This window comes from Zophobas morio, unplaced genomic scaffold, assembly GCF_036711695.1.
Source record: "Zophobas morio isolate AGI-343-1 ecotype UQ-CSIRO unplaced genomic scaffold, CSIRO_AGI_Zmor_V1 ptg000024l, whole genome shotgun sequence".
In the NCBI taxonomy this organism is placed as follows: Eukaryota; Metazoa; Arthropoda; class Insecta; order Coleoptera; family Tenebrionidae; genus Zophobas; species Zophobas morio.
The window spans coordinates 1,096,328-1,123,335 of record NW_026972129.1 but is presented as its reverse complement, the minus strand read 5'-3'; the positions used below and the strand labels follow the sequence as shown (position 1 = coordinate 1,123,335).

Here is a 27,008-nt window from a genome sequence, read left to right as displayed (position 1 = left end):
TGGGTGGCGACATCTAGGAATAGTTTAGGCAACGACCACCCATGACGGCTTAAAATTCGGGTCAGAAAGAACAAAGGCGCCGACACGAGCTGTCTCTACTGATTGTTATCTATGCTGTGACTGGATCTTATTTTAGAAAGGTTATCAATTATCATACAACAAAAATCGCAAAATCAGATTTTATAATTTTTCGAAGACACGGGATTTGTTGAACTGTACTTCAAGAGCGAGGGAAGTTAAGAATGTAGAAATAGCCTTGGACCAATTTTTTACTTTCAAATTTTTAACGTTATGGATGAATGATTATTGGAAGAAATCTGTTTTGTCTCCAAAAAACTTATGTTTTCTTTCTAAATCTCTAAATTAAATTTTTTTCATTATTTTTTCCAAAAATAATCAAAATAATGCAATTTGACATATTCATATGTTCCTATGTTCCTATTTTCTATGATTATGCAGTTACAGAATTTTTTCTATTTATAGTTACACATACTTTAATGAAATTAGTTGCCATGTACTTAAATATAAATTTTATAATCTCAAGATAATTATTACTGTCCAAGTGTAAGCGAAGGAAGTATGGTAATCGATTCCGCGGACCGATTCTCTACTTTTACGTTTTCTCGCCCTTTCATGATCCCTACAGTACGAAGAAATAAGTCTCCCGTTTCCGTTTGTCTGTCCGTCCGTCTCCCGTCCCGGATTTTTATTAGACAGATAATCTCCGAAAGTACTGAGCAGATTGTTGTCAAATTTTGTATTTATATTTGGAATACATGTATATGGTAAAACGCTAACCAAAATTTGTCTACTCATCCCCATCAGTAATGTGATGACGTCATTTCTAAATTGTACATAGTAAATTGATTTTAAATTGTATAAAATTACATAGTCCTACACATATATAGTTTATGATGCCGCATTGAGTTTTTATCGGAAAGGTTCAGATTTTTGGAAAAAAAAATCAAAATTATAAAACAACATTTTACAATTTAATTTTGAATCTGCAAAACCGAATGTTTTTAAATTTTGTAGATGTTTTAAAGTTATGATAGGCCTGATAAATTTTAAAATAGTACACTTGCATTTGTTTTATCGAATACAAATTCGCAAAATGTTATTTTTTACTTCCTGAACGTAAGCAAAGGGTGAGACCCCAATTATAGAATATTTTTTTATAGTCTAACCAAAATATACTAAAGTTTACTGTAATCAAAAGTACGTACTTCTCTAAGCGAGAGAGAAACTTGGCAATATCTGTTCTCGGGAGTGGCAAATAAAACAGATCGCACTGTGAGAGCAATATTCACGTAAGTCAAAATTTGCCGAATTCTTAAATTTATCATTAATGCATAAAAAAGTTAATGTAGTTTTAGTATATATAAGTATAAACGGTTATCAATAGTTGCGTAATGCTCAAATTCATCAAAATGTTTGTATTGCATTTCCGAAAATTACGTGCGCACTTAATGCAAGACTGCCGTATCTCAAAAATAAGTGAAATGCAAGTAAGCTATGAAGCTATGAGATTTCACTCGATGTTGATAATCTGATACTCCCACTAATTTAGGTAGGGGAAAGTCCCCCTTATTGGACCAGTGCCTGAATTGAACCACCCTATTTTTTTTAAATCTAGAATAGTTGCCGACATCTAGTGCATATTATTCGAAAGTATTTGGCGCCAAAGCAGTGTTGTGCAAAATTCCATTCTGTAGCGGTAAGTGTCTGCTTGTTAAATTGCAAAGAAATTTTGCTACCATTGTGATACAACTTTTCGCAGGTTTTTGTAAGGATATATAGCCTAAATTATTTCATAAATACAGTGCACAAAGACTACATTGGTCAAAGCGTAATAAAATTAAGAACCTAACCTAGAAATAAATATGTTTTATTTCGTTATAGCGTTTTAACACAAGAAAATAATAAATTTTGTACCAGCGCGTACATTGGACCATATTAGATTCTCCTTATTTGGACCGGTCTAATTGAAGGAACTCCCGATTTGACCAATCACGTCACAGTATCTAGGCGCGTAATTTTAGAACTTCGTATTACAATGCCCAATAATAAATTTTCTTGTTATAATCTATTAACTATGATTTTATACTACATGGATGCCGAAAAACAAGCAAAAAAGAAGTATTATAAATGGAGCGAAGAGGACATGGATAACGCACTAACTGCTTTTCGTAAAAATCAACTAGGGTTGAACGAATGTTGTCGGCAATTTAATGTGCCAAAAGCCACATTTAAAAGACGTTTGTCAGATAGTAACAAACACATTAAGGGCAGTACGAAACGCGCCGGAGTGATTACAATGTTGCCTGCCGAATTAGAAGCTGATTTAGTGGAACACGTCCTAAGGTTAGAAGCTTGCTTTTTTGGAATCACCAGACGAGATGTGATGAACCTTGCATATCAATTGGTGGAGAAAAACAAAATATACCACAGATTTAACAATACTCTACAACGTGCTGGAAAAAAATGGTATTACAATTTCATTAGAAGACATCCCGAACTATCACTTCGATTACCAGAAAAAACATCCATGGCTCGGGCGAAGGGTTTCAACAGGGAAAATGTTACAGATTTACAGTTGGAACAAAAGAAAAACCAGAAGACTAAGAGAAAATTTGTTGATGAACTTAATGAACCCAAAGCAGGTCCATTTGGTTTGCGTAAGGACAAAATACCAAATACAAAACAATACGTTATTATAGAGGCCAATGTGCAAGAATGGAACTGCTTCCTCTGCGAGGAAACAACGTTGGAAGACATGATTCAGTGCAATGGATGCAAAAAATGAGTTCACGAAACATGTTCAGGAGCTGAATCGCGCACAAAGCGTTATTTATGTGATTATTGTACCTAATTATAACAGTATTGTTCAGTTTACATGTAGTTCTAAAACGTTTATTTTTGTTATTATTTTTTAAAATTTAATATTGTTTTTTTTCACATTTTAAATAAAATTATGTTCATTTCATGCATTTTTACCAAGAAGGTCCAATTTAAGAACCGGTGGTCCAATTCAAGAATATAGTGGTCCAATTTAGGAACCCAGTCTCCTATTTTGGACCACTTGCAGACCTTCAAAAATTATTTTTTTTAACCAATTTGGATGTTTCAAAAAATTCTAAAAAAATTACCAAACATTGAAAACATGTCAAAGTTAATGGCTCAACACTAGATAAGTTATTACATTTTGGTTTTAATTGAAAAAATGTCCCACTAGGTCCGAATGAGGGGACTTTCCCCTACAAATTAAACACAACAAATGCACAATGCCTTCTGATATAGTTAAGAATTGACCGAAAACATGGAAATCAATTTTTCTTTGAATAGGAACGGTAGGAAAGTTAATTAGAGCGAAATAAAAAAATTAAAATTTGTCAAAAATTCCGATGAAATATTGTAACTTCGTATAGAAAGGAAGTATATCAGGAAATAATAGTCAATCAATTCCCGAACATCACGACAACGGCGGCATCAGACTTAAATGAAAATGATTAAACAATATTTATGAAGGTCCTTTAGCAATACGTAAAAAAATACGATGGACTGAATCAATTATAAATAAAAAAACGAATTAAATAAAATTATAACACATTATAACAATTTAGCCATAGTAGATGTTGAATGGATTAATACTGTGATCGTTTTGTGTTTTGTTATATTTTTTTCATTACAATGTTTTGCTAGTTTGCTTTTGTCTTAAATTTATTAACAGGAAAGCCAAAATATATGATATGGTGTACCAGTGCAATAGTCACGTAAGTCAAAATTTCTTGTTTTCTATAACGAGTAGAAGGTTCCACTCTAAAGGAATAAAAACACGATTCATAATAGATTGACAATACGACTAAAATGCATTTCGAAGCCTTTGCTATTTAAGACACAAATAATATATAAAAACTTGGGAATTTTAAATCATTATTACTCAAAACATGCTGTTTCTGAGTTACGTGAGTATTGCTCTCACAGTGCGAGATCATAATAACGGGACAGGAAATTTGCGCGAACCCACATTAAATGTAATTTGTGATTATGATGTGATAATCTACACCATTGTTAAGAAGTTTAAATAGAAAAACCATGTAAAATCTTTTATAAGTATTCAAAAAGCTGGTAAAATTATATCTATTTGATGAATCCTGCTGAGGCAAATCAATTGGAGGATACACTCTGTCTTCAAGACAAATACAATCAGAGATAATTTTATTAATGTGGCTTGCAAATGACGATTTGGGATCAAAAATAACACCAAGGTCAGAAACTGCTTCCGGTCTGCTCAACATAATTGCATCTAACGCATAGTTAACAAAATATCCTCTTTTCCAAATAATATGACATTGCACGACACTTGTCTTTGTTTAATACTAGCTTATTCAAATCACACCATCTTGTAATTTTATTCAACTTTAACTGGAGTTTAATGCAGTCTTCTACTGCAGTAATATTGTTAAATATTTTGACATCGTCTGCATAAAGAGAATAGCTTACATTCAACTCAGCAGTTATGTTATCAACAAACAGTAAGAAAAGAAGAGGACCTAGGACAGAGCCCTGCGGCACACCCGATGTAACATTTATAAAGCCAGAATTGTCTCCAAAACAATGAACATATTGTTTCCTACTTTGCAGATACGACGCAAACAAATGAATCAAATTAGTTGTAAAACCACGAGAATATAGCTTTTTAATTAAAACACCATGGTCCAACCTATCAAAAGCCCGACTGAAATCAAGATTTATAACATCGCTTTGTAACCCGTTGTCAATGGAAACTGCAATAAACCCTGTGATATCAAAAAGATTTGCAGTCGTAGAACGACCTTGGATGAACCCATGTTGATGCTGTGAAATGGAATGTGAAATTTGAGGATTTAACTGATTCTAAATAATAATCGTTTCAAAAAGTTTACTGAAGCTATTTATAATCGAAACAGGTCGGTAGTTTTCAACAGCACTACGACTTTTGCCCTTATATATTGGAATTACCTTAGAAATATTCAATTAATGTGGATACGTTTCAGTAGAAATACTTAAATTAAAAAGAATTGACAATGGTTCAGATAAAACAGATGCACAATCTTTAATAATAAACGCCGGTATGCCGTCAGGACCCTGAACATTGTTAGATTGCAGTTTATTAAGAACAGCGGCCTGTGATATACATTTTGATTTATTAAGTGTAATTATTAAAAAAAATTGGTCTAAAGAGTTTAGACAGTACTACCCTCGCTGTCGGAAACGTGACGACTGCATGCCTATTATGTTTTTTTTTCGCAGTAGATTTCAAAGCAGTAGGTTTTGTAGTTCCTGAGTAAATCAATGAAATAAATTTACACATTAATTTTTTTTTGAGTCACCCTGTATATGCAAATCCAAAAAAAATGAATGGAATAATAAATGACAAGAAGAGACTCATGATATTTTCTAAATTTTAGATAGGATTTATTCAGCAAAATTTTGTGGTGACGTCATAAATTTTTTAGGGGGGATGAGCAAATACATTTTTATCAAAAACTTACCATGCTTATGATAACTTTAAAACAAGATTTCAAAGCATTCGGTTTTGTAATTTCTGAGTAAATCAATAAAATAAATTTACGAATTCATAAATTTTTTTGAGTTATCCTGTATATGCAAATTCAAAAAATATGGATGGAGTGATATATCACAAGCACAGACCCATCATATATTGTACATTTTAGATAGGATTTATTCGGCAAACTTTTGAGCTGACGTCATCAAGTTTTTGGAGGGGATAACCAAATATATTTTGACTAAAGATTTATGATGCTCTTTATAGCCTTAAAACATTTGCAACATTTCAAAACATTCGGGTTAGCAGATTCAAAATTAAATTGCAAAATGTTGTTTTATAATTTTGATTTTTTCTCCAAAAATATGGACGTTTCGGATAAAAACTCAATTCGGAGTCGTAAACTACATGTGTAGGACTATGTTATTTTATACAATTTGAAACCCATTTACTATGTACAATTTTGAAGTGACGTCATCGCATTAGTGGTGGGGATGATTAGACAAATTTTGGTTAGCCTTTTACCATCTACATTATATCTATATAAATAAAAATGGATCGCTAAATGTGTTGCTAAGCCCATAACTCGAGAACGACTCAACCGATTCGGCTAATTTTTGTTTTAAGATATTCGTTGAAGTACGAGGATGGTTCTTACGGAGAGAAAAATTTAAAAAATTGCCTGAAAATGTCTAAAAAAAAATTCTAAAAATTTTGTATGGGAATCGCCACTTCGAATTAATTTCAATAGTTGGCGTTCCTGACGGACCTGTCTTCTAACTGACGTGTCATACAAAACTAATTTTTCCGTGTGATTGTGAAACGTATATTGCATTTCAAATCGTTTTTGTTTTTTCGTAAAAAAAACGTCGTTTATTTTAAGAAAAGTCTTGGTTAAAGTGAATTTAGTTACACATTGCGAAAGTGTGTTATTAATTTTGATCTGCCATTCTATTTACCGTTATTCAAGGATTTAATTTGAAGTTTTCAGTATTTTAAAATTCTCGAGACGAAATTTACAGATTTGATTGACTGTGAAAATAATTCTGTCGTTTTATCAAGTTCATTACAATGCCGAGAAGACGACAAGCTGACATAGGTCCACGAAGTCAATCAAATGTGCGACGAACTACCTCAGGTGCAAACCGCAATGATTTATTTCATGGGTAATTCGGATATGGAAGTTGATCAGCGTTGTGCTCATAATCAAGATAATCAAACATTGAAGCGAGACATTGGGTGGTATGAATAAAACTGAGGAGATACTCATATTCGAAGTACGAAGTACCTACTTCATTATTACTCTTATAGACCTGAACATCTACTCTATGTACTGAGTACCTGCTTGGAAACACTGTATCTCCTCGGACACAAATTGAACATCTACGCGTTTTGTGAGCATTTAATCTAAAAATGAGCATCGGCGTGGCAAATAATTGAGCTGTCTGTAAAGCAGCTTAGAAAACGAGTAGGATCGTTGTAAGAGTGAATTTTAACTAAACATGGCGACTTTCATGAACGTGGAACGTCGTCAGAAGGTGCATTCAGTTTCAAAAACACATTAGGAGCGGGAATATCGAAAACTTTTCAGGTAATTAACTTTTATTTATGCATAAATTGTGCAGTGCGTTTTTTCTAACACTGGCCATAGAGATTCCCATCTCAAGGTGTCTACCCCATACTAACTTATATTGTGGTGACTCGATTTTTGCCTTGATGGTTGAACACTGTCACTGTTTTCCTTTTTTGTTGTATCGAGATGCTACTTGAGCATCAGCTGTTACCTACTGAATAATTAGCATCACCTGGAAAAACTTTGATATGATATTCGAGTAGATACTTCGTATTTCGAGTATGACCATCTACTGAGTTTTATTTATATCAACCATTGTCAAAAAATTAATCGAACGTTGTTTCGACAGAACTTCCTTCGCACCAAAAGTATAATGAAACATCTTCAGCATTTTAGAGTTTAGTCTTTTCTTCACACAATTTTGTGATGACCTAATCAACATTTACGATCAACATGTATACCACCTTGGATTGGTGCAGTGTAATACTAAAAATAACTGTATTGTATTCCCAAAATTATCTGCGAAAATCGAGTGAGCCATTCCATCAATTTTTTGGTGGGAATAAATAAATATTCTTAACAATTTACCATGCTTACAATAACTTTAAAACGTCTGCAAGATCTCAAAGTATTCATTTCTGCAACTCTTGAGTTATTACTATAATAAAGTGACTGATACAAATATTTTTTTGAGTCACTCTAAAAGCAAATCCAAAAAATATGAATGCAATGATAAATTACGAAAATTTACTGATGATATTTTGCACATTTTAGATAGGATTTATTCGGCAAAATCTTGAGATGACGTCATCAAGCTTTTGGGCTTGATAAACAGATATATTTTGACTAAAAACGTCAAACAGTAACTTCCAAACGTCTGCAATATTTCAAAATTCAGTCTTGCAATTCTTGATTCAATCAATAAAATAAATTGACTCAGTGATTAATTTTTTTGAGTCACCCCCTATAAGCAAAACTAAAAAATATGAATGGAATGATAAATCACAAGTATAGTCTTATCCTATTTTGAACATTTTAGATAGGATTCATTTGCCAAATTTTTGGGCTGACGTCATAATTTTTTTGGGGGGATAAGTAAATATATTTTGAATTAAAATAAGCCTGGATAAGAAATTCAAAAACTTTTAGTGCACTGATAAATCACAAGTATATATTCATCATATTTTATACATTTTTTTATTCGGAACGATTTTGAGATGACGTCATATTTTTTGGGTGGGATAAACATATACGATAATTTTAAAACGTCAGCAAGATTTCAAAGCATTCGGTTTTGCAGATTAAAAATTAAATTGTAGGTGAAACGAAGTTCACGGGGTCAGCTAGTTCCTAATAGAAATACAAAATTTCACAACAATCGGACCAGTACTTTCGGAGATTATCTGTCTAATAAAAATCCGGGACGGCAGACAGACGGACAGACGGACAGACGGACAGACAGACGGAAGTGGGAGACCTATTTCTTCGTATTCTAGGGGTCATGAAACATCGAGAAAACGTAAAAGTACAGAGTTGGCCGACGGACTCGATTACAATACTTCCTTTGCTTACGCTCGGGAAGTAAAAATAGAAAATAACATCCAGATGTCCCACTGAGACTCCAGACACATTTCAACATTAATGGTTTGTACTATTCTCCATTAGCCAATAACACGTGACGTCACGCTGTGGCGGGAACTCAGCGTTTGACAAGCGCCGTGAAACTTCATAAGTGACAATGTTAACATTTTCGCATTTTATTTAAAAGTGTGGGTATTTATCTAGAAAATAAACATGTGACTATAGTATTTCCACCGATAGATTAGCTGACAGAAAAGTCACCAAATAGACCGCTATAAAAAGTAGTGCCAAAGGCGCTTTATTTGAAATATAAGTAGATTTGAAAATAATGTTAAACTACGTAAAATTACTTTTAATAATAATACAATTTATTTGCAACAGACAATATTATCTACACTGGCACATACACTTCGAATAACATTACGTACTTTATATTGAAGTAACAACCTCTGTAGGGAATCTTAAATTAAAATTTTCCTTCTTGATAAAAGAATACGCATTGGCAATCATTTTCTGTGCCAGGATGTTGTCAACAACAGTCATATTGCACCGGGTTGAAGAGGGCTACAATATATAATGGTATATAATTATTGCACAGAATAAATCAACAACAAACTCTTGCGTAATTATCAATTTTATTCGTAATGTTTTCCATGGGGTCCATATGAAACGTTTTTTGACACAAACAACTTAACCTAAAATGTCCAAACTTCAGCCACTATACAAAAAATAGCACAAAGGTCTATAATATCATACCTAACAAATCAAAGCAAGTAAAAAAACACAAACACTAAACGCAAAAAACACACTTTTTAACTTTTTGAACCAAAATTTTAAATTAACGTCAATCAGTTGATCGTCCAAAACACAGGTTAAACGAAACCGGCCGACTGGCGCAGGCATAGAGGCGTAGGAAATTCGTTGCGCGGGAAAAGAAACGTTGGTTGCCAACTTAAACTACAACTCTTTAACAGCTTTAACCGTATAATGTTAGTATATTTTGGATTCTCCGATTGGCGATTTTGAATTCAAAATTTTCCAATCTATCGCTGGAAATAGTATAGCTTCTTTCATATCTTTTCTGTGTATCAGGGTGCTTTTTTTGGCGATTTGAGTTTAAAAATACATAATAAAAATAAAAATACAGAACGCTGTTTTGGTCTGAATTCCTCGTCACCCAAAATACATCCGTGTGTTTTAAGCGGTAAATCGGAAATTAATATTTTCGTTTGAGGTTAATGTGACGGATTTAAGTGAAGGTGTGTGATTTGTTTTTAAAGTATAGATAATTTAAGTGATTATGTACGATGTCTTTCCATCAAAGAGAAAAACAGATATGTACAAAAGTTAAACAATTTAAACGGCGTAGATCCTTATAAAATGAGTGCAAGTGATTTTAATTTGTGTTTAGACGATGTCCCTACCATAACAAAGAATACCATTCTAAACTTTTTTATTTTTGGAATAAGTAAAATAACCCACAATGAAATTCGTGCATTCAAAAGTCTAGAGGCATTTATTCAGTTTTCTCTTTTTTAAACGACTGTGTCTTTCAACATTACAAGTATTATGAGTGGATTTATTTTGATATCCTAAATTTTGTGATGGAACATAATCAGGGTGATACGCATCCGACAAATCTGCAGGTTTACCTAAAAGAGCACCAATGAAGTAATTTATTAGAAACTGTAAATCTAACTCCTACTGTACTCGTTTCAAGGCTTTTAACCAAAACTTCCGCCTTTTTCCCCATCCTGTATATATTTACCTTTATTGTTGCTAATTGCTGGGAAAAGAAAATAAAATTTGTCCGCATTTCTGGTGCTTCGATTCGCGCAACCCACAACAGCACAAAATTTAGGCATTTTCTCCTAAAATACAAAATATTATAATATTAAGATGCTAGTGTATTTAAAAAACATTGATGTACATTAACAAAGAATTAATTTGCAAAACAAATAATATAAGATGCAGCGAAGTTAACCTGTACATCACAATGGAAAACATTATTTTTTAAGCATATTCAAACGTTATGGTGCGTTTTACAAATATCTACACAGTCTAGAAACTGTAACAAACTTACCAAACTTTAAAAACATAGTTGACGCACTCTCAAATTTAAATGAATTCCGAAAATATTAGCATTGACTCTTATGAGAAAACGGGCTAGTTGTCAAACGCTGCCATCTTGATGACCTCGGATGACGTCAGTGTATTTGGCTAATTTCAATCTTTTTACTTCCCGAGCGTAAGCAAAGGAAGTATTGTAATCGAGTCCGTCGGCCGACTCTCTACTTTTACGTTTTCTCGATCTTTCATGACCCCTAGAAGGCGAAGAAATAGGTGCCCCATTTCCGTCCATCTGTCCGTCTGTCTGCCGTCCCGGATTTTTATTAGACAGATAATCTCCGAAAGTACTGGACCGATTGTTGTGAAATTTTTTACATATATTGGGAATATCATGTAGATGATAAAACGCTAACCAAAATTTGTCTAATCATCCCCACCACTAATGCGATGACGTCACTTCAAAATCGTACATAGTAAATGGGTTTTAAATAGTATAAAATAACATAGTCCTACACATGTAGTATACGACCACAAATTGAGTTCTTACCTGAAACGTCCAGATTTTAGGAAAAAAAATTAAAATTATAAAACAACATTTTGCAATTTAATTTTGAATCTGCTAACCCGAATGTTTTGAAATGTTGCAGATGTTTTAAGGCTATAAAGAGCATCATAAATCTTTAGTCAAAATATATTTGGTTATCCCTTCCAAAAACTTGATGACGTCAGCTCAAAAGTTTGCCGAATAAATCCTAAATGTACAAAATATGATGAGTCTGTACTTGTGATATATCGGTTCAATCATATTTTTTGGATTTTCATATACAGGATGACTCAAAAAAATTAATGAATGCGTAAATTTATTTTATTGATTTACTCAGAAATTACAGAACCGAATGCTTTGAAATCTTGAAGATGTTTTAAAGTTATCATAAGTATGGTAAGTTTTTGATCAAAATGTATTTGCTCATCCCCCCTAAAACATTTATGACGCCACCACAAAATTTTGCTGAATAAAGCCAATCTAAAATTTACAAAATACGATAAGTCTCTTCTTGTGATTTATCATTCCGTTCAAATTTTTTCGATTTGCATATACAGGGTGACCCAAAAAAAATAATGAATGCGTAAATGTATTTTATTGATTTAATCAGGAACTACAGAACCGAATGTTTTGAAGTCTTGCAGATATTTTAAACTTATAAAGAGCATAATAAATTTTTAGTCAAAATATATTTGGTTATCTTCTCCAAAAAACTGATGACGTCTGCTCAAAAGTTTGCAGAATCAATCCTATCTAGAAAGTACAATATATGATGAGTAGAGAGCGGATTTTATGAAATTTGCATATCCGTTATTTTTTGCATATAAGTCGTGATATTTAAAATATGTGAACGAATCATGCTAATTAAAAATGAATACAGCTATAAAAAAATTGCATATTTGCATATATTTGCCTTCTGCTGCATATTTCACGTAACGGGTGCATATTTCGCATTTTTATCAATTTTTGTGCTAATTTGAAAAAAAAAAGTCATTCTATCGGCATTTATCTAGAAAAACGAAATTTCATTAATCATATTGCAAATATTGTCCTGAGCTTCAAATAACTAGTAAAGGTTTGGGTTTTATGGTAGTTTGGAGAAACCACCGGGTGTTAAGCCATTCTTCCAGGTAAATTCGGGCTCTAATTACTTTTGGAAATACCGTTCATTCCCAATATTTTTGTTCGTTACTTAAGTGTATTAATGGAATGTTTTATGGTGGTCGAAGGGACGTTACCCTATTATTTTTCATCGTGAATTTGCATTGAAAGCATTTAAAGTGACACAATGTGTCAATATGTCGACGATAACTCTAATTAACTTATGGATTAAACCTTTTCCTGAACTTATTCTTCAAGAAGAAACTCTGTTTTGTGGCGCCTGCTCTAAACCGGTAAGGATTTTTATACATCTGTGGACTTAGTACGCACTTTTTCTACTTACAAAAGCATATTTTAGAATCACCGTAAAAACTTTTTGTTAGAATATTTCGAAAAATATTTAAAAATAAACTGTTACCAAAATAGTAATTAAATAGTCGATTACTATTATTTTTCAATTTGTTCTGTTCATATTTATTTTTTAGTATAACAATATTATTATTAATTTCTGAAATATCTGACTTATCGCAAGGATGGTGTTTATCCCCCTATTGGTTTTTCACAGTCTAGTCTTTTGAACCGTTTCAATATTTCTAGTTTTATGGACACTTGTAAAAAATTCTATGCTGTCTTTCTATTTAAACTTTTACACAATTGCATTGATTGCTCCCTAATTTTAGAGCAACTACATTTTAATGTGGGCCCTAGGAGTATAATATCTCGTCACCCTGCAATATTTCATTTAACGGCTTCAAGGACAGATGTTGCCAAATTTTCGCCATTGCTTACAATGTGTATTGGTAATTGTATTCACAATAAAATTGACCTTTTCTTCGCCCCTTTACGTGCTGTTAAAGGATTTGATTATTCCCAAACTTGTCCATTTTGTTAAATCTACATCTTTTACCTTATTTTATTCGATAAGGATCATGCCGTCTCCAAATTGGAGACGTAGTGATTTTCAGCTGCGGATCGCTGATTCTTATTGTACTGTTGGACTGTAAGTGGGTTTTGACCTGTTGACCACTTGTTTAATAATAATAATAAATAATAATATTATCTTTAAAAATATGATTTGTGTTAGTGAGAATTAATTAAACACTTTGCAATGTGATTTATGTATTTTTTGTAATAAAACTTATGCTCGGGACACCTGTTTTTGTAATTTGTAAATAAATTTAGTTCGGTTATTACGATTTTTTTTTTAAATTTTGGAGCATATGCAACTGCATATCTCTGCATATATTAAGAAAGTTACTGCATATTTGCATAAATTTGATGCATATCATATGATCATATTTCCCAAAATTTTGCTGCATATTTTCCGCTCTCTAATGATGATTCTGTACTTGTAATGTATCATTCCATTCATATTATTTGAATTTGCATATACCGGGTGACTCAAAAAAAAATGAATGTGTAAATTTATTTCATTGATTTACTCAGGAACTACAAAACCTAATGCTTTGAAATCTACTGCGAAAAAAAAAACATGCAGTCGTCACGTTTCTGATAGCGAGGGAAGTACTGTCTAAACTCTTTAGACCAATTTTTTTTCTGTTGGTTAGTGTATACATATAGTATATATAAATATATTATTATTAATTAATATTAAATTAATTATAATTAATAGTATTATTAATTTTTAATTTACTAAAAAAGTATTAACACTTAATAACGATTTTGTTTTAGGATGTAACAACGCTTTTGATTCTCACTTACGGGGACCATCGTTTGTAATGGAACCACCATCAAAACTTGAATTTTCTAATTCTAGTGGAGGGTGGCTAGATTGTTCAGCATCAGGTAACCCTCAACCATCTGTAGATTGGCAGTCAGCAGATGGAACTTCTGTTGGAGACGTTGCCGGTATCAGAAAAGTTCTTCGAAATGGTACTTTAGTTCTGCAGCCTTTTACAGCCGCAGCATATCGACAGGATATACATAATACAGTCTACCGATGTGTTGTTTCCAATACAGTAGGACGCATTGTCAGCAGAGATGTTCAGATTAGAGCTGGTAAGTTTTTAAAATTTATAGAGACATGTGGATATGTCTACAAGATACAAAAGTCTTATTAGTTATTATTAGAGTCGGGTAAAAATAGTTCAAGGCCTCGATTAACCTTGCCAGTCCAGGGTCGCACGACCGAACATGCAGCGATGGGCTAAGCGAAACAGTAACATTTCGCTCTACTGAAGGAAAGTGGTGGGAGTCGCATTGCCTAAAACTGCATCTCTTTAGTTATTATCCTACCATTTTAATCCAGTCATTTTAGGAGTTTTAAAACCCATCCTTCGGAATAATTCCTGCTGAGATAAATTTTTGTATGTACCTTCATAACAGTGTTCTACTAAATGTGACGAATATCTTGCATCCTATTGCTCGGAGGTCGAATAAGGTTATTATGAAAATTGTTCGTAGCTCAATTCTCTATAAAATAAGTCTGTTACATTTTTGTGTTAGGACAACCTAACAACAAGGCGTGTACTTTATTGCTACTCTATACATGTTTTTAACAGCTGCAGCGACAAAAGACTTCTACAAACTTGGCCTGGAAAAAAACTAATCCAGAACATTGGGATTGGAAACTAAAAAATAATATAAGTGCAGAATTACTATATAAGATTTGTTGTACACGTATCGCGATTTGCAAATGTAACGCCTTATATTAGAAGCATAAACTGGCTTAAAATAAACGAACCGCTATTTTTTCAGTTTGTGTTGTGTATAACTAGAGTTTTAAGAAAATCTGTGCGTCTGTATTTATATAATAAAATAAACTTTACATGATTGTGTATAATAGAACAAACATTTGTGACAGAGCAGGGATATCAGACAGACCAGCTACTGCTATGCTTGTAACGGCAACATTTTAAGACGGCAAGACTATAACATCCAGCAACCCATCTAAAATTATAGATCGCAGCAAAGTTCGAGGGGAAAGAGAAAAAATTGGTCTAAAGAGTTTAGACAGTACTTCCCTCGCTGTCGGAAACTTGACGACTGCATGCCTATTATGTTTTTTTTTCTCATTACATTTTTGTAGTGGGAATTTAAAAAAAAATTGTGATGACGTCATCAACATTTTTGCAAGGACACGTACATCAGTTGGGATAGATGTAAGAATAAAATTATTGTGTTCCCAAATTTTCGGGAAAATGAATTGGGTCGTTTTGAATATTGATTTCTTATAATCAATAAAATAACGAAACAATTTACTTACGTATACGGCGCCGGTGTGTAATATCTAGAAAGCGGATTTCTGTCGGGCTAGGCAAGGCCAAACTCGGTACGGCTCGCACGGGATGCGAATTCATTGCCGTTGCAGACTGCACTTCGTTTATTTGAGATTAGAATAACGTTGTTTCGTTGCACTCTGCTGTTAATTCCCGTTCTCATTTACTTAGCCGTTTGATTAATAAATCGTTAATTATATTTATGCAATCCAGCACGTCCCCCCCTATAATCGTGACGTAGCCCGACAGAAATCCGCTGTCTAGTAATATGAGGGGCAACTGAAAATCGTTTATGTATAAACATTCTTAATTTAAGATGACAAGCGTAACAGCATACGTGAGAGTCAAACAGAGAAACTGTAAACAAAACGACCATCGGTTTTATTGCTTCGACTTCGGCTTATTATATAAAACATTGCGTTTTATTTTAATTCTTGACGGTGAAATTGGTTGATTATAAACATGTCTATTTCGCATTCGCGGAACCAAGTGACCGCATAAAACAAATGCAGGTCTGTAATGTTAAAGTCGATGTAAATAAGCATGCTACCCTTATGTTTCAACCGAGTTTTTCCTTTAACAAATTTTGTGTCTACCAAATTGGGTTGGTTGGGGTGTAATACTAATAATAAGTGTTGCCTTTAATTTAATCAATAAAATAAATTGACTTCATTAATTTTTTTGAACCACCTCTTAAGAAAATCTAAAAAATATGAATGGAATGATAAATCACAAGTACAAACTCATCATATTTTTTGCATTTTAGATAGGATTTATTCAGCAAAATTTAAGGGTGACGTCATCAATTTTTTTAGGAGGGATGAACAAATACATTTTGAACAAAAGTTTACCATGCTTATAATAACTTTAAAATATTCCCAAGATTTCAAAGCATTCGGTTTTGTAATTCCTGATTAAATCGATAAAATAAATTCACGCCTTCATTAATTTTTTTGAGTCACCCTGCATATGCAAATCCAAAAATATGAATGGAATGATAAATCACAAGTACAGACTGATCATATTTTGTACATTTTAGATATGATTTATTCGGCAAATTTTCGAGCTGACGTCATCAAGTTTTTGGAGGGGATAAGCAAATATATTTTGACTAAACATTTATTATGCTCTTTATAACCTTAAAGCATCTGCAAGATGTCAGAGCATTCCGTTTTGTAGTTCCTGATTAAATCAATAAAATATATTTACGCATTCATTAATTTTTTTGAGTCACTCTGTATATGCAAATCCAAAAAATATGAATGGAGTGATAAATGACAAGTACAGGCTCATCATATTTTGTACATTTTAGATATGATTTATTCGGCAAACTTTCGAGCTGACGTCATCAAGTTTTTGGAGGGGATAAGCAAATATATTTTGACTAAACATTTATTATGCTCTTTATGACCTTAAAACATCTGCAAGATTTCAGAGCATTCGGTTTTGTAGTTCCTGATTAAATCAATAAAATATATTTACGCATTCATTAATTTTTTTGAGTCACCCTGTATATGCAAATCCAAAAAATATGAATGGAGTGATAGATCACAAGTACAGACTCATCATATTTTGTACATTTTAGATATGATTTATTCCACAAACTTTTGAGCTGACGTCATCAAGTTTTTGGAGGGGATAAGCAAATATTTTTTGACTAAAGATTTATGATGCTCTTTATAGCCTTAAAACATCTGCAAGATTTCAGAGCATTCGGTTTTGTAGTTCCTGATTAAATCAATTAAATATATTTACGCATTCATTAATTTTTTTGAGTCACCCTGTATATGCAAATACAAAAAATATGAATGGAGTGATAGATCACAAGTACAGACTCATCATATTTTGTACATTTTAGATATGATTTATTCCACAAACTTTTGAGCTGACGTCATCAAGTTTTTGGAGGGGATAAGCAAATATTTTTTGACTAAAGATTTATGATGCTCTTTATAGCCTTAAAACATCTGCAACATTTCAAAGCATTCTGGTTAGCAGATTAAAAATTAAATTTCAAAATATTGTTTTATAATTTTGATTTTTTTTTCCAAAAATCTGGACGTTTCGGGTGAAAAGTCGATTCAGAGTTGTAAACTACATGTGTAGGACTATGTTATTTTATACAATTGAAAACCCATTTACTATGTACAATTTTGAAGTGACGTCATCGCATTAGTGGTGGGGATGATTAGACAAATTTTGGTTAGCGTTTTACCATCTACATGATATTCTTAATATAAGTACAAAATTTCACAACAATCGGTCGAGTACTTTCGGAGATTATCTGTCTAATAAAAATCCGGGACAACAGACGGACAGACGGACAGACGGACGGACAGACGGACAGACGGACAGACAGACGGAAATGGGAGACCTATTTCTTCGTCTTCTAGGGGTCATGAAAGATCGAGAAAACGTAAAAGTAGAGAGTCGGCCGACGGACTCGATTACAATATTTCCTTTGCTTACGCTCGGGAAGTAAAAAGAGATTGTTTAAACAACACAAAAATATGTTTTTTAACAGGAAATATTTGTACAATTCATTAAATTAAAACAATTGTTCCAAAATATCTTTTATTACTTAAAATCATATATAGGTAAATGATTTTACCTACATATACATATAGCAGTGTTTTTTTTTTTTTAAAACTTTACAGAAACGAAACTAAACAATGGTATCACATTATAGGATTTCAACAAAACAATGTTTATTAACAAGAATCGAGTCATCGCCTAGATTTTTAAACGCTAATCACGAGAAAAAGCTATTTAAAACATTTTATCACCTACAAATTTTAAAAAACCAAAAAATTAAGGAAACAAAGTAAAAAATAAAATCGGTCCTGTTAACAGAAAAATCACCTCATCCAATAAATTTTTGTATGCAGATTATGAAAAAAAATCTATTACAGTATTTCTATAATATTCTTATACTACTTAAAAATTTCAGTTTTAATATTGTTTTACAAATAAACCTTACGTGAAAGCGACAAACAGATATCATAGACGTAATCAATGCTAAAAAAACTACCCAAGACAGCCATCAGAACAAAAACAAATTTTCAAAAGTTAAATTTGCAGACTTGTGTTATTTATTTGCACATGAGGATTTGACTAGAGGGAAGGTATCTCGGGGAGTCGGCGGATTAACCCTTTCCTTACCTAATACCTGCTGCTGTAGTGCCGAGTTCACCGATCTTTATTTGAGGCTCGGTGCCGAGTTGGCCTATCGTAACTACCCGCAAAATTTACCTGCGATTAGTTGGTGCCCAGTTGGCGTCCGCCCCTCTTAAGTTGTATTTTATTGGACTATTTGTTAAACATCCTGAAATCGTGTTGTGCGTATAATTGAATAGAACGTGCAAAGAAAGCAATCCTGTTTCATTTCATAGGTAATAATCACATAACACAGACGAAGGATTTCGTAAATAATAAAAAAAATTGTTAGATTCCCTAAACATTCCGAGTTACGAAAAAAACGGATTATTGCTACAAAAAGAGGGAATTTTATATCTGTTGATTATTGTTTTAGTTATTTGTACGTGGATTTAGAAAATAGATTTTAGTAGAAAATTCCACACAATTTAATATGTTTAACTTAATTAGACACCCAGTCACTTTTATCGAAAAATCTAAAAATTTCAGAATTACCAATGAACAAACACTACAAGATTAGTTAACTTGTAGAAGATTATTGTACTAACTGAATTCGTAATATATTGTAGATTCTCTATACATTTCATTTTATTAAAAGACTATCTCCACCACTTAACATGATTTTTGTTCTTTCACATTATATGTACATAATTTTAATGTAAACTGTAAAAATATAGTTTTCATTAACAGACGTTTGTTATAATTAATTGTTTGAACAAATTCGTAAGAAAACGTTCAAATGAAGCGTTTCTTGCCACCCAGCACGTAATACGTGGTCAGCCGTCCTTTCTCCACTGATCCATAACCGCTCCAGCTATTGTTTCTTATGTTGATTTCACTCGCTCGCGTGTGGAAACGTATACAAGACTCCATCCACTCCTTTTTTAGATCAATGGTGTTGGACTGGATGGGCTGAATTCGCTGCTCTCCTGTCCGGTAGGGAACTCCGATGGCCGGTAGATCACGTCTCCCGATACAGGCGTCGAAAAATGGCACGACCGCGTTTTATTGTTGAATTCACAGCATTGGATCACACATGTCGAGAGATCCGGCTCGAAGGACCAATGTTGGTTGTATGATTATTACTCATACATATGTACCGAAAAGATTGATATAAATGAAACACAAACATGTGCTGTGTAACACTGTATTTTCTTGTTGTTGATGGTTCGGAACCTATGTACAAAGTGGTTAAATTCGGAAGCGGTACATACACAGGTAGAAGAGAAATTTGGGGACGCTTGTTGACAAGGGTTGCGGTTGGTGGGTAAAACCGGAACCCGAACATGGTCCGGCGCCTTGAAAGAACTAACTTTCAACATGATAATAAGATTAAAATATCAAATCTGATCCTTCATCTTTATGCAGCTTCCTACATTTAAAAAATGGCACTTCTAGAATACCGGGTCAGTTAAGAGACAATAATGGAAATATATTTTCGGAACCTCAGGATATTGTGGATGCATTTGCTACTACCATTGCCAATGTATTTACTGTTAACAACTCTACGCACATAGAGTCTACTTCTATTTCTTCAAATTCTTTCTCAATGTCTTCCGTCAGCGTAGAGGATTTAATTCTGATCATGTCAAATTTATCCAACAAACAAACATGTGGTGATGACTTAGTCCCTAGATTTTTGATACGTGACTTTAGATATGCACTTGCCCAACCTTTGTCCATCATAATTAACAAGGCACTTAAGACAAGTACATTCCCGGACCTTTGGAAAATTGCAAGAATCAGTCCTATTTTTAAAAAGGGTGATCCATCTTTACTAGCGAACTATCGTCCTATTTCCATTCTAAGCAATTTTGCCAAAGTTTTTGAACAGGCATTATATAGTTGCATTTACAATAATACTCGTTCGCATATCAGTTTAGGACAGCATGGATTCAGAACTGGTAGATCTACATCTACAAACCTTGCAGTGCTTGTTCAAGATCTAAGTGTTGCACTTGATAAACGAGAACAAATAGACGTAATATATACTGACTTTTCCCGAGCTTTTGATGTTCTTCCTCACGACATTCTGTTAGGCAAACTTAATAACTTTGGATTTAACTATCACCTTCTCAAACTGATGGAATCTTACTTAATAAACCGTAACAACTATGTATTTTACAATGGTTTTACCTCTTTTCGTTTTTTGTCAAGGTCTGGAGTCCCCCAAGGCTCTAACCTTGGGCCTCTCCTCTTCAATCTATTTATCAATGAGCTTTTGAAATCTTTAAATTGCAGTATTTTAGCTTATGCTGATGATCTGAAAATTTATTCTAAAATCTCAAGTCTTTATGATGCTGAGCTTTTACAACGTGAACTTATGAAAATCGTGGAATGGTGCAATCAAAATAGACTTATTATTAATATTAGTAAATGTTGCTACATTTCATATTGTCGAAAACTTAATATCGGTGATTTTTCTTATTCAATAGAAGGTACACCGTTAGAACGAAAAACGTAGATCAAAGATCTAGGAGTTACTTTTGATAGCTGCTTGACTTTTGATATTCATCTTACCAACATTTGCAATGCTGCAAATAAATCTTTGGGGTTTGTCATGAGAACTTCAAAATTTTTCAACAACATTGACGTAATTAAATCCCTCTTCTTTGCATATGTTCTTTCGAAATTAGAGTATGTCTCACTAAAATGGTATCCCATATATATGTGTCAGCACATGCTTCTTGATAAAGTGCACAGGAAATTTTTAAAATTCCTTTCGTTCAAAATTGATGGTAATTATCCGGCCAGAGGTATTGAGATGGAAAGTCTTCTCCAACGACACAAGATGTCCTCTTTGATGGTTCGAAGGGATCTGCATGCGGCTAACTTCTTGTGTAAGCTTATTCACAACAAAATTGATTGTCCATATTTATTATCACAGATTAGATTTAATGTCCCTCGGCCAGCATCGAGATATGTTAACACCTTTCATATCTCCACCGCCCGAACTAATATCCTTCGTCGTTCGCCAGTTACTACAATGTGTCGATGTGCAGATAGATATGTAGCTGATATATTTTATTCAAATTAGTTTATACTTGATATTATGTTTTTGTTATTGTTATAATTTTTGTGTTGGTTATTCATGTAAGTAATTATTTAGATTTGTCCTGTCATTAGGGTAACCTGTTGGACAATAAAATTATTATTATTATTATTATTAGAGATGTACCGACTGTAGGTCTGGCCGACTAACCGTCTAGCCGATTGTTCGGCCAGTAAAAACCGACTAGTCGGCCGACTGTTCGGCTTTGCTAAAACCGGTTTATAAATGTGACAGACAGTGTGTTTTTTTTCTATTTCTCTGACTAACTTAAAAATTTGTTTTATTTTAATAAAAGGAATAACTAAAGTTCCTTTGTTTTCCAAAAAATGTGTTAGATTTGTTTGGATAATTTTAAAATTTAATTTTTTTGTAGTAACTCAGTACGAAAATAAAGAATAACACAATTTAGTGCCAGTTTATAAAATATTTTAACTGAAATTAAGTTGATCGCCCATTTAAAAATGCCATTAGCGACGTCTGATTGGCGTAGAGTCGGTCACATGGTACTTTAACGCGGTGTTAAAAATTAAATCGCAATTAAATATTTGATTGAGGTTCTGTAAACCGGGTTTAATTGTTTTATATACTATTTTAATTTTAACAAAAAAAGCCGACCGATCGGCTGTTTAGCCGACCAGTCGCCGACTGCCAGCCGACGATGAAAAACGGCCGAATAGTCGGCTTATCCGACCGGTCGGCCACTAGTAGGTACGTCCCTAATTATTATTATTATTAATAAGTTTAACAATTGGAAATATGAAATACATAATATGTGTTTACATGATAAGTGCATACATTGACAATGAAATAGAGTACAGAACACATAGAAAAAACAGGGGTAAATTTATACACTGCACATTTGTTTATGTCGGAAGCACGCACAATTTAGTCACTTGCCGGTTAATCACATCATGCGTGGTTCTCACTGTCACTACGCGAATGGGGCCATGTAGACCGGGATGAACAGTAGTATAGCGTCCCAGTGGTCCATATAAGCGGGGGTGTGTGGTCTTCCTTAATGACCACCAAATCGTCCACCTTATGCTGTTGTGGCTGGCCTTGGTCCATTTTGGGCGATGATGAAGTTGACCCATATGTTCTGCTGTTCATCGTTTCCAAAATTGCTGCTGAGTGCGGCTGAATTGTTGCCACCTGGAGAGCCGGTTCGTTGAGACCGTGGTGACGTTATCTTCTGGAATAACAGTTAGAGGGGTTCCAACGAGGAAGTAACCGGGAATTAAGGGAGTCAGGTCATTTGGATCTTTGGATATGGCGGTTAACGGGTACGAATTCAAACACGTTTCGACTTGTATTTGCAACGTCTGCATTTCTTGCAAATTAAATAAAAATGCACCAGTAACGCGCCTCAACTGACTTTTCGCAGATTTGACCGTTGCTTCCCAGATAGTCCCCATATGTGGTGTGGAAGGCGGAATGAAATGAAAATTGATGTGGTTAGTTGTCAAAGCGCGGGATCGTCCCACCACAAAGTTTTTTGGTATCGTCTGTTTTCGGGTTGAAATAAAATTTGATGATACATGTTACAAATGTTCGCTGTAAAAGCGACATCATGCGTCCTAGGTTGAATCGGAAATGTCGTTTTGTACTTTTGGCCCTGTACTCAGACAAGCATTTATGCTTTTTCCGACTGATGGTTTGACTGACCCGTCAAACACAACGCAAATCTTTTCAGTGACCCCGTCATTTTTGGAAACCACATGGTGAGGCAAAAAATGATGGGGTTCATTTTCGATTTTTTCCTCTGTCAATGAACCTAGTAAAAGCATGTGATCTAAATTAATGTTTTCTTTTATAAAATTATGATAGTTGATTTCTAACATAATATTTTTTGCGAACTTAAGTTCCGATGAGTGCAATCGTTGAAGCGCGATTTCGTTCGAATCCCTCAAAATTGGGAAACACTTGCTAAATGTTAATCTGACTTGAAATCGTCCGTTGGATAATCGAGTGGCATTGTTAATAAAATAGTTCTCCTGTTGCATTTCAGGAGCTGTAAGCGACTTATCATCGTTTGAATGGCTTTCAAGTTTGCAAAACTTTTCAATTTGGTTTTCTAAATTGACATTATCGACCGCGCAATGTAAATTTTAACGCGTGTTACTGGTGGGGCATGCATGCAATGCCCCCCCTACAATCCAACCCAATAAAGTTTTCTGCCACGCCCTATTGTTTGAATTTGACCTACACATAACAGTTGCCAAAATAATCCAGCTCCGATTAGCAGATCGACTGGCTGGGACAAATTGAAATTAGGATCGGCAAGTTTTGCCGCTTCAGGTATGTCCAGCTCATCCTTAGAAAAGGTACGGATAGGTATATTCTTAGAAATTTTGGGAATTACCATACAATTTAAAGCTGTTGTAAATGAGTAATGTAAGGACTCGATCTGTACCTGAACCTTTTGTCTGGCGGTCGTATTTGAACATTGAATACCTGCTACAACCAGTGGCGGCTCGTGATTCTAGAGGTTGGGGGGTCAAATAAGATTTAAAAAAGTTGATACTAAGTTGCACTGCTTATAAAATGTTCCAACTACAGACTGCTACTGCAGCACAACAAAAGACAAAATCAATGCATGTGATAATTCCTGGAAATGCTGTTTTGCCAGTTCGTAATTATAACACAGTCGAACAATTTTAGAAAAATTTCTTGTTACAAGAATTCTGAAAATGTAGTCTGAAAGGTTATTTTGTGCTGAATAATTATCTAATTAGACATTATGCCTACGTCGTCAAAAAATTTTTTTTTTGGAGATTGTTCTTCATAAGTAGGTCCAGTTAAAGGTGTACTACTGCATAATGGGAATAAATATCTAGCACTGCCGATTGCATACTCCATACAAACTGCAGAATATGAGAATATTCAACACTTGTTAAACTGTATTAACGACAAAAAGTTTGAGTGCAATTTGATAGACGATTTAAAAATTGTAGTAACTGGATTCTAATCTGGATATACCAAGCATATGTGCTTCTTATGCAAGTGAAATACAAGAAAGAAAGCATTTCAACATCTGAAAACAATATTTCCTAAGCTTTCTGCTGCTAACATACACCAAGGTAAAAACTAAAATATTACAGTGAATTTCAGTTTTCATATTACATGTACGTTTTCTATATTTAGGAATTTTCATTGGACCTGAAATTCGAATGAAGGATCAAATGTTCTACGCCTATTTGAATGATACGGAAAAATTTACTTGGGAATCAATTAGCTTAGTGATCAGTGAATTTTTAGGAAACAAACGTTCCATAAATTATGTCTCATTTAAATTTTTTTTGCTGATAATCTTTTCATCGAGAAATCAAGAAAGTCGAAGAAAGATTTAAGAGAAAGACCCAAGTATCCATTCTTTCCGAATACCTGAGGCTTTTATAAAGAGTTAGATCCTTCTACATATTCTAAGCAGGTTATCTAATCGTAGACGTAATTAAATATCTGTCGACAGAAATCTGTGGAACAATTTTTTAGTGCTTCTTGCGCGTTTTTATGTAAAATTAGAATTCACTTAATTTTTCTAATTGTTCACCGGACGACAATAAAAATTTTAATTTTCTTTTTTTTGACGACGTGAGTATATTATCTCTTTTGAGAGTTGTTCAGCACAAAATTACCTTTCCGACCATGTTTAGAAAATATATGTAACAAAAACACTGTTCCACTGTGATAATTAATCGGTTAGTGGTGTTGGTACGAAATCGGAAGCGTGCGACAGTCTTGGGCCGTCGACACCATTGTAGGTATGCCGAGGATATTCTGTACCTTGTCTGATATGTTGAATCGCGCTAAAGCCTATCTCTGTCTTGCGTAAATGCAGTTTCCACATATCCTATCAGCCTCCATAAGCGACTGTAGAGTCGAATCTGAAATCCGACTGCACGGAAACCTCGGTCTTTTTGCGGAGTTAACATATCGCGCTTGGACGTGGATCTACTCCTCGCTTAGGGTAAAAATCATCAAAAATAAATTATCAAATAATAAATGGAGTAATATGTAATAAAAAAATAATGTTTTTATTCGTAAAAATATTTGGGGGGGCATTGTCCCAACGACCTTATGGACAAGCCGCCACTGGCTACAACCACATTTGCATTTTGTGTACTTAAACCCAATTTGCTAGCGGCGGCTTGAGTAATAAAATGCGATTCTGAACCCACGTTTAACAAAGCCCGCAATTTTTTAAATTTGTTTTTACAATCTTTCATTAGAATTATTGCTGTAGACAAAACGGCTTGTGGAAAAAAGGTGGATGAGCAATAAACTCCACTGGTACTAGGATGGTTTTCGTTTGAATTGGAGGGTTGATCACTATGTAAAAGTGTATTATGTTTCAATAGGCATAATTTACATGACATAGATTTACAGCTATCGGACGTATGCGATGGTTTGAGACAATTTTGACATAATTTCAACCCATCTACCTGAGACCTTCTTTCCGAAACACTGAGTTTTAAAAAGGTAACACAGTTGTAAATTAAATGAAATTTTTTACAAAAATAACAAGTGGATTGTGTCCTATTGCGATTTATTGCCGCTGTAAATGTAGACACCTTTTGTGGGGGTCTTGAAAATGATTTTGGTTCTGTTTTTTGATTATTATTATACGTATTATTAGCTTTAAATTGAGATTTATTCAACTCCATCGATTCCTTCAAATGACACCGTTGCGTCAAGTAATCAGTTAACTGTTTTTCAGTTGGTAATTCGTTCGTAGTCAAAAATTCCTCCCAACCCCTGCGGCTGATAAAGTCTAATATCGATGTTATTAAATAAATGAATATGATGGATTTATTTCGACATCTAAAGATTTCAACGCATCAAGATTCGTATTAAAACTATCTAATAACTGTCGCATTGAACTAGCAGAATCTTTAATTACTTGAGGTAGATTGAACAAATTGGTCACGTGGTGCTGGACGATTAACCGTTCGTTTTCAAATCTGTCCTTGAGCAATTTCCACGCTACATCATAATTTGCCTCAGAAATTGTTAACGGATTTATAGCGTTTACTGCGTCGCCACACAAAGAATTTTTTAAATGGTGAAATTTCTGTATTTTGGTCAGACGTGTGTCGTCATGAACGTTTTAAAAGTATTGTAAAAAGGTAGCCATTGAGTATAAA

The 27,008-nt window shown here is 33.7% G+C and overlaps 1 protein-coding gene across 16 annotated transcripts in view; it reads left to right on the top strand.

Moving 5' to 3' along the window:
- The window catches only part of Dscam2 (Down syndrome cell adhesion molecule 2), a 956,598-nt gene that overhangs the window by 11,612 nt on the left and 917,978 nt on the right, over positions 1-27,008 (top strand). For all 16 annotated transcript variants that reach the window (XR_010281598.1, XM_064064644.1, XM_064064647.1 and 13 more), the window contains exon 2: positions 14,110-14,436. Coding sequence is in view for 15 of the 16 variants with exons in the window: in XM_064064644.1 (XP_063920714.1) it covers positions 14,110-14,436 (327 nt within the window). In the remaining variant the exon portion in view is untranslated. The remainder of the gene's footprint in view (positions 1-14,109; positions 14,437-27,008) is intronic.